At 40.9% G+C, this 16,452-nt stretch overlaps 1 protein-coding gene across 5 annotated transcripts in view; it reads right to left on the reverse strand.

Annotated features, from left to right (window-relative positions):
• Positions 1-532: 532 nt before the first annotated feature.
• The window catches only part of tbc1d14 (TBC1 domain family, member 14), a 30,570-nt gene continuing 14,650 nt past the window's right edge, over positions 533-16,452 (reverse strand). For 4 of the 5 annotated variants that reach the window (XM_026327045.1, XM_026327037.2, XM_026327063.2 and 1 more), the window contains 11 exons: positions 12,450-12,574; positions 11,763-11,845; positions 11,386-11,503; positions 9,868-9,974; positions 8,597-8,677; positions 8,416-8,504; positions 6,441-6,512; positions 4,840-4,968; positions 4,542-4,651; positions 3,470-3,728; positions 533-3,389 (listed from right to left, as the gene is read on the reverse strand). In XM_026327045.1, coding sequence (XP_026182830.1) covers positions 3,333-3,389; positions 3,470-3,728; positions 4,542-4,651; positions 4,840-4,968; positions 6,441-6,512; positions 8,416-8,504; positions 8,597-8,677; positions 9,868-9,974; positions 11,386-11,503; positions 11,763-11,845; positions 12,450-12,574 — 1,230 coding nt within the window. In that variant the 3' untranslated portion in view covers positions 533-3,332. The remainder of the gene's footprint in view (positions 3,390-3,469; positions 3,729-4,541; positions 4,652-4,839; positions 4,969-6,440; positions 6,513-8,415; positions 8,505-8,596; positions 8,678-9,867; positions 9,975-11,385; positions 11,504-11,762; positions 11,846-12,449; positions 12,575-16,452) is intronic. The other variant, XM_026327056.1, reaches the window with a different exon arrangement.

A 16,452-nucleotide genomic window follows, 5' to 3' on the forward strand; every position in this document is an offset into this window, starting at 1 on the left:
AAGTCAAAGGAAAGAGCTCATTAAACACTAAAACGGGAAAAGGGATATTGGTTGTGGGCTTTTTGCATCCTGGGTCCATGTTTTAAGAGTTTCACTATATCTATGTTAATAAATGATCAAATGAGCAAATGACCTTTGCTCAGTGGAACAAGATATTTTAAATTTCAGATTCTTCATTGATAATGAATTGATTTGCTGTTTTATATAAATTCACCATGTCTGGAGAGAATTTTATATATTTTTTGATCCATACAATCAGCTGAGTGACATCTGTTATTTTCAGCTGACTGTGAAATTGCCTTAGCAACTTAGAATATCTTCCATATTTAAACAAAGATGCAACAAATACATTAGTTTGATGTTATTTGTATGCTGACTGCATATCTGGGTCTGTGTCAGTGTCCGCTTCTATTATAGATGTCTCAAAGTAGCTACCTACCTAGCTAGTCATGTAGAAGATGGCATTAACTAGACGATAAAAGCAAATGTTAATTTTTACCTTTAAATGTGAATGACACACTGCAGCCTCTGGTTGAATATATACAGCTGTTTATTTTAATAAAACTATCATTTATATACATTTCAAGTGAGACACGTGCATGGTGACTCTGCTGTCTCCATGTATGTCCATCAGTTCTCTACAGTACACGGGTCTAAAGGAGGGGCATAAAATAAGACATCCAGAAAATCAAACATTCAAAACATCAAACATTCAGATCCAGTGTATTACTCTTATTTCAATTTAGTTTGACTGAATTTCGCCTCCACCACTGTGGATCATACAGTTCTGATAAGGGGGCAGCTAGTGTTGGTCGAGCTGGGAGGGTCAATTCATACAGGCCAGCTTTAAATGTAACCACACGAGACATACTTCAGCTTGTACTGTCAGCTGGCCACTACTTAAAGACAAAAAAAAAAATCCAACAAAAACAAAGAAAGGATGAAAAACTGACCCGTTTACACCTCAGAGAAACAAACTGATGATGCGAGGCACAACTCAAAGTCTTACATGTATGTGCAAAAAGCTGTATTGCAGTCCTGCGGTGTGTCACCACAGTGGGGGAGGGGGAGGGAGGAGTGCATCGAGAAGAGTGATCAGAAAGTCTGCTGCATGGCGCTGAGGTGAAGCTCATACTCAAACACAGACTGTTAGCAGCCATAAAACCAGCTGAGAGCAGGGTGCTGATGGCTCACAGATGAAAGGTGTTTCCTGTTTGTAACTCCAGAACAACCTCTGCCTCAACTTCTGCTGTGGTCCAGGCATTTAAGAACAGTCTCACCTCAGTGGCAACAAGAGACGGCATCAATATCACAGAGCACGACAACACACCAAATCAGCAGCACAACACATCAGATGAAGTAGCTTCACATCCAGTAACAGGACAGATACACAGAGACTCCACCAGCAGTTTGGTTTGAAAGACAATCTGACAATGAACGCTCAGGCATCACCAACCAGTCAGATTTCTGCACTTCTCACCTTTAACAAAACGAAAAACAGGCTTTGAAAGAAATTAACATCACAGAAAATATAATTAACTGCTAGAGGCCCAGTACGGGATCAACAGCAAGACAGTACCTCACCCAATCATCACTAACTCATCAGCTGCCTGTCAGCTCATCAAAACAATGCTTGGAATGCAGCAGCACACACCCACAGGTCAGGATGGAGTGACACTTTAACCACACTGTGAATGCAGCATCAGGGAGTTGTTGACGCACTGACAACCTCAAGCGGGCACAAAGCCCAAGAGTGACAGAGGTGAGGTGATCACTGTGGTGCAGACAAATTTCTGCAGTCATGTAAAGGGCGAGGCAAAGCTAATGTGTGAGGTGAAAGGAACAGGTGTGTGTGGTGATTTGGCCCATTTAGCAGAATCAGCAGCTGAAGGGGCACTGGTTATGGCAGCTCAGCCTCAGCAGCACACATTCTCTGTCATAACTCGCCATATACGAACACATGATACAAACAGTTTTAGATTTGATGTCATTTAGCCTTCCCTCAGACATTGCCTCTTAATGCTAATAAACTCCCATAAATTTGCTTAAAAATTGCTGAGACAAGCAGCTGGACTTAGCTGACAATCACCATGTTTAAGTGGTCTTCACTATCAAAGCAATCCAGTGACAGTTTTGTACAGCAGTGGGTACACTGCAAACAAAAACTGCTAACAGCTAACCACTGGATTTTTAAAAGATGTAAATTTGTCACAATGGAAAAGCATCAGCAAAAAATGTTGTTCAGCACTTCTCGCTGAATCCTCCTCTCTGAAGGCTGCTTCAGAGCACTGGGCGTAAACCTCCCTCTGATACACATACTTTGTAATCCTGCAAGTGCAGCTGCTCTCCATTTGACTGGCACGAGGACTGTCTGCCTTTCCATTTGTTAAATATGAAATAAATGCACACAAGACGTCACACTAACAAAACATTAGGATTCAAACCTCTAATGAGCTGAAATGTAACTCAAAACATATAGAGGACAGTGTGTGTAACCACAACATATCTACCCCAGCTTCATTATATCAGAAAAACACTGTAAAACTCATTTTACAGGCAGCTTATGACCTCGTTTTAGAGGGTTAAAACTTTTCTTTACATGTGACAATGTGGTGCTCTCAGGTAATCAACCTAGAGCATCAGAGATATATGCATTTCTGTTGCATCTTCATGGATTCTGACTTCATGGAATGGTTCAAGAAACAAAGGAAACTGAGGTCACAGCAGGCAGACAAAATCAAACTGGTGAAGGAATGACTGAAGTTTTGACGAGAGCCTGGGACTTTAAGAATATCTCTAACATGTTCGGTAACTGGTTTGACTCAAGACTTCTGTCACAGAAAATAAAAAAAACTTTACAATAAATTTTCCAAACATAAAAGGAAGTGGAACTGAAGCCAAAAAGAGTGTGGACAGAGTTAAAAGCTAATGTAAGCGGAGAATTTGAGTAGTAAGTATCTGTGGTTTCCATGTATGTGGGAGTGTGTGATACATTCTTCAGCCTCTGCCTGCTACAGTTTGCAGTCGACTGCTGGGCCTCAGAGGAGAGTGGGGGTGAGTGGGGGCCTCAAACTCGTTTGCACAGCCCTGTCTCATCAGTGACAGACCCGCTGCAGGGTGCTGGGTCCAGTCAGAGCAGTGACACGGCTCTGGAAGTGAGGTTTACAACAGCAGCTACACAACCAGATATGTCACCAAGCTGAACAAAGGCTCTTTCATCTCCACCTGGCCTGGTAAATACAGTTTTTCCAGGAGGATGAAGGGGGGACTGGTTGAGTCCATTAGTGCATGATATTATTTTTTATTTATTTATTTTCTCCTGTGGTTTCTGGTCAGCGCTTCAGCACCGGGCTGCCTCGCTCCTGATCTTTCTGTAATGCCTGCAGGACCTGAGGAGACAGAGTGAGCAGAGTTAAAACACCAAGAAACCAGCCACAAAGCCCAAAATATAAAAGGTACAGCATCCTACCTGTGCCCACTTCCTGTTGCGGCTGGTCATGTGAATGGAGGCAATGTGCTGAAAGAGCTGCTCAGCAGGGATGAGGTCAGGCAGGCGGGTGAGGAACTGGGCCATGTGGATGAAGTCCATGCAGGTCAGCACATCCTGGTAGAGACGCAGCAGGCCCAGCGCTGTGCGGAACAAGAACTCTTCACCGTCTCTGCAGAACACGTCCCACACCCGACACGCCAGGTCCAATGGCAGGGACTTACTGTACAGAGTAAAGATCCTGGAATGACAGACACAGCGAGGACAGGCAGAAAGGAACTGTGAATATTAGTTTTGTGCAGGCACATACAACAGTAAGGAATGTTGTCCTTGTACAATTTACACCCTCATAAGCACATATCAAAAGTCCACCAGGAACTACTTCAGGAATCCCCAGCTGAGGCTGGTGAAAATCTGTGGGTAGATTTTAAACATATTGTGTGGGGAAAAAACAGCCTGTAAACCTCAAGTGCTTTTCAGGAGGAGTGGGTGAAGGTGTGTAAGTCGAGAATAAAAAAAAAAAAAAAAAAAAAGACTCAGTTGCCCAAACTTTTCCTCATGCCACAATTATTGTTACATTTTTTTAATGTGTATTTGATGGAAAAAAACGAAGCAGAACATTCCACGCTGTATGTGTAGCGATCACTAACTGAGACCCCTGCTCACACAAACATCCTGTCTTGTTTATTCAGATGACACAAAGTGCAACAAGCTCTAAGAGTCACATTTCAAGGTGATGACATATAGCTTTGCACTGGGACGGAGAGCAAAGCTCACGCTGCACGTAGGTGGAAAACATATCGTGATCAGATATTTTTGGCTGCATGTATAGCTCCTGTGAAATGACACAATAGCAAGTAATTCACAAAGGCTATGGTCTTTTCTTTTAGGGTAATGATATTGTAGTTTCAAGTGAGTATGATCAGACTGAATTCAGGGTATTAAAACAAAATGAAAAATTACAACAAATGTGACATTACTGAGAAAAAGTCTTGAAGAAATGAGGAAACGTGGAGCACTTAAAAAAAACGAAGAGTTAAAGTTTGATACTCACCAGTCGATTAAATAAATATCTGGGGTCAGGTTATTTTTCTTGAAATGTGCAAAAAGCTTTGGTAGATTTTCTTCAAAGAACACTTCAAATGCCGCAAAGTATGTCAACATCTGCAGAGAGGAAAGAAGTTGGTTTTATTGGCCTAACATACACAAACCACATTACTGTATTCATTAACAGGAGAGAGGCATTTTATGTGTGTTTACAGCTACTGTATAGTAAATGGTTTAAGTTTTGATGGTGGAAATCTGTGTGTGTGTGTGTGTGTGTGTGTGTGTGTGTGTGCGTGCGCACTGACAAGGCTGTGGTCGACTCTGAAGAAGGCCATCTGACAGGGCTTGTTGAGCAGGTTGGCAAAAGCTATAAAGGCATCAGCTGTGTCCAGGTTAAGGATCAGCACTGCTGCAATGAACGACATTCCCTGCACCTACAAACACATACAAGTTTGCGCAAACACAAGAAAGAAAGACATATAAGAAAGTGCTAGTATGACACGTATACTCCTGTCTCTGAAAGTGAGGGCAAAATAAGATAAAGGCAGAAAGTGAACACCTGCTAGAAAAGGTGAATTTTGGACCATCGCTGTCACTTATACTAATTTAAGAAGTACTATTATCTAATTTAAAGGAGTAATTTACTGTTACAAGTATTTCAGTCTGAATGTTTAAGTTGGAAAGGGGTAAAATGCTGACAAACACAGGTGCAAAGAGCCAGAAAACCCTGCACACAAGCAAATGCATAGACTGAGCAGCAGCTCAAGGCTTGGGGTCAGTGCAGGAAGTCACAGTCATTTTAATTCTGGTATAGAAAGGATGGGGCTGCGGTGAGCAGCAAATGCAAACCACAAAAGCTAAAAGCATAATGTGGTTCTAAGGTGCAAGCATAAGTTCACAGTTTGCGCACAGTTTGAAGCTGAAAAACCTAGTGTTATAATTGAGTGTTATAATTTGATCTAAAGTGCAGATGACTTCAAAAACATAGGTTTGTGTACTGCAGCATCCATGTGAAAATTGTGAAAATGAGCATGGCTTGAGGCTAAAATAAATGTGACCACAATCACCACTCCTGAATTTGAAACATCCCTCCGTGCACATGTGGTTTGGTGACATATACACATAAACAAACATTAACACCAATTAGTCACTGAAATCTGAAAAAATGATCATCAATTTCATGTCTGTTTTAAGATCAGCCAGTTAGCTCAGCTTAGCATTAAGACCGAAAGCACAGAGAAACACTTAGCCTAACTCTGTCTAAAGCGAATGAGCGCCTGCCTGCCTGCCTACCTGTAAACTTCATTAGGTACCTTGCTATATAATCTTTACACAAACAAGGGGGAGGTGACTTACAGTGAATACTGTAACTTCTGCCTGACAGGGGAAAACAAAAAGATGACTAGTGTCCTATAAGGGGCCTGGTTTCTCGTGCAGGCGTATCGAATACTGTCTTGTCACACATCCTACACACTGAACACCCAATATCTGGCAGTCAGTAGAAATTTAATACCTGCGGCTGACAGTCATCCTGATCACAGTCAAACCTTGGTAATATCAGATATTAATAGAATGTTGCAGGTGTTACGGGGAAGCTCTGAGGCTGTGCTGTGTCTTTTTTAACCTTCATCATATGCCCACAGCACTACTCTGATACCTCAAAGATCATGCACTCTTATTACGAACTGTGTTGGCTTCAGTTTTCTCCAAAGTGTGAAAGCAACATAAAACCAAAAAACCTAACACAGGAAATCACACATGAAAACCATAAAACAATACCTAAATGTTTCCCTACTTTAGTGATGGATTTGTGTGAAGGTCATCAGGAGGATACATGACAATATTTCTAATGTTCATTACACAAGGAAAACATAAACATAAGTGTGATTAACAGGGTGTGACTTACATAGCCAACGTCTGGCCGGTAACAAGTGTATGCTCCCAGAATACTGTGCAGCACATCATGATAGGGACCACCCTAACGATGAACAGAAAAATAATGAAGAAAATGGAGCCATCAGTTCAAAAATACACACACACACAAACTTATCAGCATTAGAATTGCTTTGATATAATAATGTGAGCCCAGAATTTAAGATTTTAAGTTATTAAGGTTGTTAGGAACATACAGTAGAAAGACTTTAACCAAATAAAAAGGACAAAGCTATTTCTGCAGCAACATGTTCTTAATGTGTCTTGTTATGGTCTGATGTGCTTCTGTAATCTTTTGATTCTACTATTTCTTATATCTGAATAATAGTTTCAATTTTAGAGCCCAACATGGTACAGAGTCTGCCCTCAAAGTATGAAATGATCTACTTCCTTATTTAAATTCAGGTAATTGTGCCATTTTAATTCTTTTAAACCTTACTGCTGCCTTTGACACTGTTGACCCCTCAATTCTCCTAAACTGTTAGATTTCAAGGCACCATCTCAAAATGCTTCACCTCTTACCTAACTGCTCAAAATTTTACTGTTTACTGTTAATCTTTCCTCTTTTTGCCCTGATTACCCCATGATTCAGCCCTGAAGTGAGTTCTGTTGTCTTGTATATGCTTCCTTTAGGTTTCATTTACCATAGATACAATGTTTATTTCCATTGATATGCAGACAATATGCAAATACATCTTCCCCTAAATTCTAGGGATGCAGCTGATATTACCACTATCATTAGCTAGTTTGAGGCTACTAATTACTAATAAAAAAAATTTAAAAAAAACTTATCCCAAATATTCACCCAACCTGAATATTCGGTAAATACAGTCACTTAGGGCTGAATACTCTGAAACTGAATACTCAAGTTAGGAACTTCAACTGTGGTTAAACATTGCTTGTTCCAGTTAAGCAACATAACAAAACTGAAAACAATTCTTTCCAGAAATTGCATGATAATTATAATCACTTATAATAATTATAATCTCTTCCAGACTGTAACTCTATATTTGGGCATCCAAAAAAATGGGCATCCTAGTTTGGCCCATCAGTGAAAAATGCTGCTGCGTGTCTTATTATCAGCCCTGGGTGAAGAGACAATATCACCTCCTTCCTGGTATCATTACACTGGTTACAGATTAATTATACCACTGTTTTCAAGGTTCTTGTCTCTTGTGGTCTGGCACCTGATTAAATTACACAACTATTTATTCCCTATCACACTTATAGGCCCTAAAATCTTATCTGCTCTGTGATTTAGACTAATAGGCTTCTTCTGCCTTAAGACTTATTTTCAAAGGCTTTTTATTCATTTTAGTTGCTCGATTTCCTTTTATTTGTATTATGGTTGTTTTCCACGATTTGTATGTTATGTGAAGCACTTTGGCTGTTTTAGAATGTGCAATACAAATAAAAAAATGATTTGATTAACTTTTTCATAGTTCCCAGAGCTCTTGGAGGAAATTTCCTCTTTGTTCTGTGTCTGCACTGTTAGACGTGAGGATGATTATAGCTCTTAGAACACTGTCTTAAAGAACATTTTAATCTCCTACTTCAGGGTAGGTGATCTCACAGCACAACTGGAACCATGAGTGGCTTAAAGTGTATGTTGATTTATTGAACACAGCAAATGCAATACCCACAATCACCATTTTTTGTGTAGGCAACAGGTACACATTGTGGACCAACACTGAAGTTTTATTGAGGCTCTATACAACAGAGGAAATTCAGAGATTCTAATGGTTGTAAGGGGAACATAAAAGGTTTCACTGCTATACCAACCATCAGCTGGCTTACATCACTTCAGTGTTCCTGCTAGCAGTATGAATGTTAACATATGAACACCAGGAATGCAAACAAAACATTGGGGTAGTCCCTAGACCGGTTGGGCCTGAATGCACCTAAAGAACACCACAATCAGGCCCATAGTGTTTTTGGTGGTGGCTGACCTGCTGGAAGATACACAGTTGGGGGAATGTTCTTGAGATGTCTAGCTTGATCAGCTCCAGGCTTGACTCCCTGTCTGAAGAACCAGCATCTGAAAGACACACAGCATAATTAATACTCCACACTCCAAGTAAAAGTAAAAAGCCAGAGAAAGTCAAGGAGGAGTTCCTATTCTGTCTCTACCTTCAGCTTCACCCTCTGTGGCAGGTGCTGGTGTGGTGTTCCACTTCTCTTTTGCCCGGGCCAGGCAGATGTTATACAGCTCTGAGGGGACACGTTACAGCCATTATGAGAAAAGACTAAAGGCACTGAGTAGTGAACATGATGACTGGACAGAAACCACTTCAGGTGATAAAAGGATTCAGCTCTCTGCAGCAGCACCACTAAAGGTGATTAGAGCAAACATCTCCCTCCATTTCACAAGGCATTTATTCTCTTGCAGTACACTCAATATCCTGGTATTGTGCTTTGACCTGTGGCTGCCCTCTAGTGATGAGATGCTACAGCAAAATAATGAGCTCGAATTGATTAAGTTTCGTATGAGTGTGTCTGTGCAGTGTGATAACACATAGGACTGTGCTCAATGTAAATTGGTCGGCAGCACAAGGCAGAATGGGTCAGCACATCAGACAGCGATCATTTATCTGCAAGTAGCCATGACACTGCCGAAGAGCTCCTTCACTCATATGCAAAGTTGAGCCTTTGTATAGTTGTGTGGACACTCACTGACATAATGCAGTCTGTCTAACACAAACATTAAAATACTTAGGCTCAACTCTTACCCTAACTTAAATCTAATTCTAACCCTCAACTCTGACCCAAATCTTAACCTTCAAAAAGTTGTGAGGCCTGCACAGGATGTCCTCACAACGATACACGCCATGTCACAAAGTAATATGCGCGCACACACACGCGCACGCACACGCACGCACGCACACACACACACACACACACACACACACACACACACACACACACACACACACACACACACACACACACACACACACACACACACACAATTAAAGTTGCTGCTCCTTTACCGACTGGAGAATGAGTCTCCAGTGTGTATTTTGGACTCTCCACCCACACTTGAAGAACTTGCTGAAATGCTACTTGTCCTTGCACTGAGAGAATCACTGGAGCGTGTCCTTTCCTAATGGACACGCTCTTTCTTCTTCTACCTCAGTGCTTATTCACTTACAAACACTGAGACAAACTGGTTCACTTACAAGTGCATGCATGCACAGTTGTGTGAATGTTAGCTCTGCCTGTCATAAAGCATGAACCAGTGTAGTATTGTTATAAAGGTGACTCACACAGAGCACATGGGTAGTGGTACAAATCAGAACAATTACAGGTTTAGCATGGAAATTATTATAGTACGGGTAACATTAACTTTAATAGTCTTTTCTTCTCGGTCGTTATGCCATCCATACTCACTGCCCATGTACCATGTGTGATGTTGAGCTCGTTGCCCACAGCCAGGCTCCACACTTTCCCTCGGACACTGGGGGGGATGCCTTGCCACCAGAGATCCCTCACTCGTCGAGATGTACACCTGGAGCAGGGTTAAATGTGGGGAAATAGTTCAGAGGATGCTTAATAATTGTGTTCCAGTTACCAGTCATAGCCACAAGGTGGCAGTCATTAAAAGCATGAAATGACAACAACTAAATGTTTGTACATCTCATACATATTTTACTCCACATTTATTCTGTCCCCATATTTTACAACTTAATAATGCAAAGTCTCATAAGCACCAGTTCTTTACCCACGTGACTTTTTTTTTTTTTTTTTTTTTAAGTGTTCAAGTACTAATCTTAGTTCATGCTCTTACACCCATAGGAGTGGCAATACACTACATACACTGGTATTTCTGACTATTTGGTATAACAAAGAGTCGGCTGGAATGACAACGTGGCAGTTATGCTTGTACAACAGGTCGTGTTTTATTAATCCTATAATTGATCATTATGTTTGCACATGACTCAGTTCTCCCTGCAGTGCTGGTCTACATCAGCTGTTCAGTACATGCATGTAATATGGTGCTGACTGTGACATCAGACTAGCAAACAAAGCTACTGTAAGTAATGATTATTAAATATAAGGAAGACAATGTTTCCAATGTAAGTATTAGGTTACAATAGCTTAATGGTACCTTTACAAATCACTACAGACTGATCTTTATTGACTATGTGATATGTTCTATAATCAGGACAAGACATATATACGCTCATGTTAAACTGATGGCTAACTATATGCAAAGATATAATGCAGAGTGACTTAAAAACAAAGTAAGCATATACATATACAATGACGCTATAAGGATGACAACCACATCAGTTTGCCAAGATTTTATAGTGCTAGTCATTCATTAATATACATTTGTAAAGCACTGTCTGGCATTAGTTATTTCTACAACAAGCATTAAATATAGCTGTTATGATTTTTTTTATGCTTTATGGATGGTTTTTATCTTTAAACCTTTGTAGATATTTACTTTGTACCATCCTGTTGGCCACGCAACAAGAAGTATACTGTAACTTAGCAGTTTTACATTTCATTCTAAGCTCATTGCTGAGAGCATTTGGCCCCTGAGATGAAATGCTTCCCAAAGTAAACTGGCTGCTTTTCAACTTTTATTTCCCACAACAGGTGTCACATTTAGGAATTACAATACAACAAAAAAGAGAGGGTGGTGCATATGAAAGTACCTATTTAAATAACTAAAGGTAACCAAAAATCTGTGATGCCAAACAGTTGTGATTTACACTACTGGACTGGGACACAGTGATTTAAAAAAAGGTTATGTGACTTCTTTCTTCAGTTTAATGTGTTTTATGTGACAATCAAGTTTCTTTCTTTAAAGCTCTGCACTGGTTCAAAGGTGTGATCAGGGTTATGTACTAATTTTTTATCTGTACAAAGAAGCTATGTGTACTTAAATCTGCTGCAGTATTTGTTCTTACATTGTGCTCCAGTTAGGCAAGATCTCCTGGTTCCAGGTCTGGGCAGCTGTGCCAATGCTCTCCTCAAGCTTGCATCGATCCTCTAGCTGCTTCTTCCTCTTCTGAGCGTCTTTCAACTCTGCATACAGGAGAGTGGAGAGAGATGTTTAGATGTTAAAACAAAGGGACACTGAAATGGTGAAGAAACTCAGCTGAAGAGAGGCAGAGACAGAGTCTGTGAAGTCCTGTGATGTATCAAGCTTTAAAGAAAAGTAAAGAAAAACACACTGCAAATTTCTCTTGTTGCTGATATGGTGGAATCCAGTGTTTGGAAGTAACCCCATGTTCTGGGCAAAACACAGTAAATGAACCTTGATTCTGTTGCTAAATAGCCTCACCTCTCTTCTTGGCCTGAGCCACCATCTCTTCATACTGTTGTCTATGTTTCTGTGCCTCCTCGGCTGGCTTGGCAGGGAGATTACTGTAACACACAAACATACACAGAGCTACTAAATAGGTTAGCAACTATGTGTATTGGGGTTTCGTTGCATTATTCATGTTGAGCATGCTTCTGTGTTATAGAGGAAAATACAGACAGACAAGACATGGGACGCTGAAACGTCATGCACAAAAATATAGACAACTGCATTATTCTAAATGATTTTTACCAGTTGAGGGTGACAGTAGGAAAACTGATTAAGGAAAAGAGGTGGGAGGATGCACGGGGCCAGGGCCCGAGCAGCTGAGCTCAGTTTTGCTAGTCATGGAGTCAGAGCAAATTTCACTACATTCACATACATTCCATGTCGGCCAGTAGTGGCATCACTGAATGAAAGATAAGGCCCAGCATATGTCTGAATGTAAAATGCTAAAAGAAAGGGCAATAGAGCGAGGCCAACGGAGGGCTATTAAACTTTCAGCAGCACTTCTCATGTCAACAGCCTGTGACACAAACAGCACGCAGAGAGCTGGAACAATGCTGAATGCAGCCTATATTACCCCAATGAGAAAAGTTGGCTCATAAAGGCAGTGGAGGCTTTATTGTCTGACAATATGTGTGTGTGTGTGTGTGTGTGTTTACATACGCAGGTCTGTCCTCCAGTATAAGTGCGGTGGTAGACAGGGGTTCAAAGTCCAGGTTTTTCCTCACACTTTGCCTGGGAGATGTTGGGTTGCCAGGTCCAGCTCTGCCACTCTTTGTTTCATATTCCTGACAACAACAACAACAACAACATAATTTAGATGATCTAAAACTAATAGTCACTCTACATTACATGCCAAGGTTTTGTCAATGAACAGAAGCGGCAAATTGAGTCACAGCTGTCTTCAAAACTAATATTGTGGTCGTACATAGACTGTTAGGACCAAAAGGTAGGAAGAGGAAACACTGAAAACGATCTTAACCTTGCCCTCAAGGCCTCTGAGAATTTGTCAGCTAGTGTCTAATGAATATGTGGTGCTGCCTCCACAGCTGGAACTGTGACATAGACCTACACATGTGACAGTCAGCCACATATAGCCAAGAGGCCGTTTAAAACAAGGCCAATTAACAAGTGACCCACAGGTTGTGAGTTTATTTGTAGGTTTGTTTGTGGTAGCAGTAGCTATAAACTTAAATCCAGAAGTCAATATAAGGATGCAGATATAGCACAAAAAGTTCAGGTAGAACTTTAGATGCCATTGTCTTTTTCTTTAATGAGGAAGCTACTGTAAATGGGACAAGTGCAATATGAGCATGTTCACACCCCACTATATGTCGAACATAACCTCCAGTCTCCAGTGTGTGTTGAGCTGGTTAATAATGCAGGCTGAGGTCTGGAGGCAATCAGCTTAACACTGTGCTGCCATAGGGACATTCACATTGATCAGCACAGGCCACAATAGAGGCAGGAAAATCTATTCCTTCAGCAGTGGTGTACGTGCGTGTGTGTTTGTGTGGCCGTTAGTCATGCAGCCTATGTTAATCTGTCTTTCTGTTGCTGTCTATTGTACCAGAGTCTGGTCTCCATTGGCCCTGGGGGAAAAATAAAGGCAAGTGAATCACACTGGAGAAGGGCAGGACATCAGAATGGCAGATGTAAAGGGAAGAGATAAAAGAACAGAACTACCAGGAATTAATTATTATAGTATGACATTTATTTGTGCTTTACAAGATAAACAAATATGTCATAAAACAAAAAAAACGTAAAAAGATAAAAGGTACTCTGTGGGGATGCGCTCCAGAAATTCAAGATAAATACTCTGACCTTTAGAGTGCTCACAATGACAATTTTACTACACCTAGTGAGCATAATGTTCAGTGGTCACTATCTTAGACACAATTCTCTAACATTAAACACTGCTTTCTAGCACAGAGTTAGGTACATAACTCTGATCTGTAAATATGAACCTTCATTGTCCAAATCAAGGTTTTGGACACTGTGTAATTTTGACCTGGTATAGACCGACATGGACGAGATGAATGTCTGTACCAAATTTCACGGCAATCCATTTAATCGCCGTGAAGACATTTCACTCTGGGTAAAAGGCTGGTGGTGCAACAAGAGAAAATCTTTCTTTTCTTTTTTGCAGTATTTACCCAAGCAAGAGGAGCTTTGTCACCATCAAATCCAAGTACAACTTTCTCCATTAAGAGTGAAGTAAATGCAGTTTAAACAAGAAGAAAGTGAGGAACATTCCATAAAGGTGATGTCTAAACCAATAAAGCACAGCTAAAAGGGGAGCTAAGAAGATACAGCTTTGAAGGGATGGGGGGGGTCTTGCAAATCTCAAAGAGTAAAAAAAGGTTCTATCAGAATAAATGTGTCCACTTTTCAAAGTGAGAGCAGGGAATCATCTTATTTGCACATAGCAGGGGAGCTGCTAAAGTGCAAACAAGATGAAATGAAAGAAATTTGTAAAAGAGGTGAGAGGATAAAGAGAGAGCAAAATGCCAAAAGCATCTCTTGAAGTTTGAGCGCCAAGGGAAAGAAGCTGACACACACAAGACAAGGAGAAATGAGGAGAATGATGAAGAGAGAAGGATGTGTGAGGCTGGGAGTCAGAGTACTAATGGAAAATGTTCCTTCACTGCTACAGAAATCTAGGTGATTCACAGGTAAGACTACACTGAGCACTGGGATGGGCCTTTCGCAGACGAGTCACCAGCCCTTTATGAATATTTTCCCCAGCTTTTCTTTTATTTACTCGGTCCTCATTTTTAGCTGCTCTGCATCTGTCTACTGCCCCTCACCCCCCCGTTAACCTTTCTTTTGCAGTGTAGTTCCAGGTTTGCTCCATATCACCCTCATGCTAAGAGAGGAGATTTCAGACCCTAATAAATGAGACATCATGTTTGACTAACCTGGGGGTTTGTTTACAACCTGTGCCATCACATCAATTATACTTGATGTCCCAAGATACAACAATTTACATTTAGATACAAATGATGACTATGATCATTAATTGTATTTTCTCATATATGAATGGGTAACCTGGTTCATCTGTCTTCTCACTGAAAAGACGCACATGTTCTGCTGTCCGGTTTATTACAGCCTGGGTGTACCTGAGGAAACAGCTGCAGGTTGATAATTAAAGGTTAGACTGAGGCTTACACCCTGGGAAGAGATGGATACTGCAGAGAAGGGGGCGGGGGGGGAGTAAGTGATGAGTGAGGTCGCTTCGGGGGTGGGGGAATTGAATATCTGTTCAGCAGCAATGCAGGTGCTTCCAAAAAGGTGAAGTACAGGACACGATGTGTGTGAGGGACTGTGGCATCCATGGACAGTGAAATGTGTGTCAGTGTGATATGAGAAAACGCATGGTGCAAACAGTGATGATGAGCTACTGATGAGCTATGTTATAAAAAACTAAAAGAAGGCTGATGGTAACGCTGATAAATATAAACCCATTAAAAGGCCTAACCACATTACTGCCAATCAACAACTGGTTCTACTGGTGAATCAACACGTACCATGACGAAAGCAGAAATAAAGAAAAACTTTTCCTCCTACAACTTTGTCCATTGTTTTCAACACTCAATACTTGTATTGGCTTCTGTTTCATGAAATAAAAGCTACATACATGTGGAGCCATAGACATATTTTATACATACTAGTTTTATATGCAGTAATGTTGCAACCCCCTCACTGACCCTACATTTCAATAAACATACATTTGTTACACATTGCAGTAAAAGTGTGCTTAAAGCTGCAATAAATAAGTTATGGAAATCAGGCTGAAGCTAGCATGAGCCTCAAGGGCAAACTACCAGGATCCTCCCACCCCTCCCTCTCCCTGCTCAGCTCCACCCAACCATTCACCTACATCCATATCAGCTTCACTGTCTCAGCTAATGCAGGAACAGGGAGTTTGTGAGTCAGCCATAGTGATGCAATCCAGCAGCTAATGCTAGCTTGAAGCCTGTGTTTGATAGGAGTATTAGACCAGAAGCATATTCACATACTGGTTGACAGCCAGAAGCTCCCACGGCTGGCTTTAGCCTTCTCCGGTTGGTTACAAGGACAATGCCAGAACTTTGGTGGGGAATCTGTGCAGTGCTGCCAGACTGTTTGATGGGTCTGGGTCCCAAACGCAACAATCCACATATGAAGAGCATATTTCAACTAAAAATACAAGATTGTTTTGGTTTTTAGTCAACAAACTTGTCCTGCTTTGTGAAAGAGCTTTCTGTTGACAGCTCAGACCATGCTCACAAATAATGATGCTCTCTCTGCTCACAGGTTACTTTCCAGAAACAAGATCACAGAACATACTCCTGTGACATAGTCAGTGACTATAGTGAACCAATTACATTTTTATCGATTGCTGAACTAGAAAATATACTTATCTAGCTGCAGAAAGAAAACCATTTAAAATGAGTCCACATAGACATAAAGAACTTTTTCTCTGTGATCCATCAGTGATAAGATTCCTCACACACAATGTAGGTTTTAGCTGTAATAGCAAATGATGACGTGCTGCATGGGGCAGCCTGCTCTATCATGAGAGCATTTGGTAAAGTTCTGCAATTTCCTGTCAGTGAGGTAAGATCTCTCTGGCTGCCATGCTGGCTGCTAATGGAATTCATGCTTTAAAACTATAGTCACA

Source organism: Mastacembelus armatus, chromosome 18 (assembly GCF_900324485.2).
Source record: "Mastacembelus armatus chromosome 18, fMasArm1.2, whole genome shotgun sequence".
NCBI lineage: Eukaryota > Metazoa > Chordata > Actinopteri > Synbranchiformes > Mastacembelidae > Mastacembelus > Mastacembelus armatus.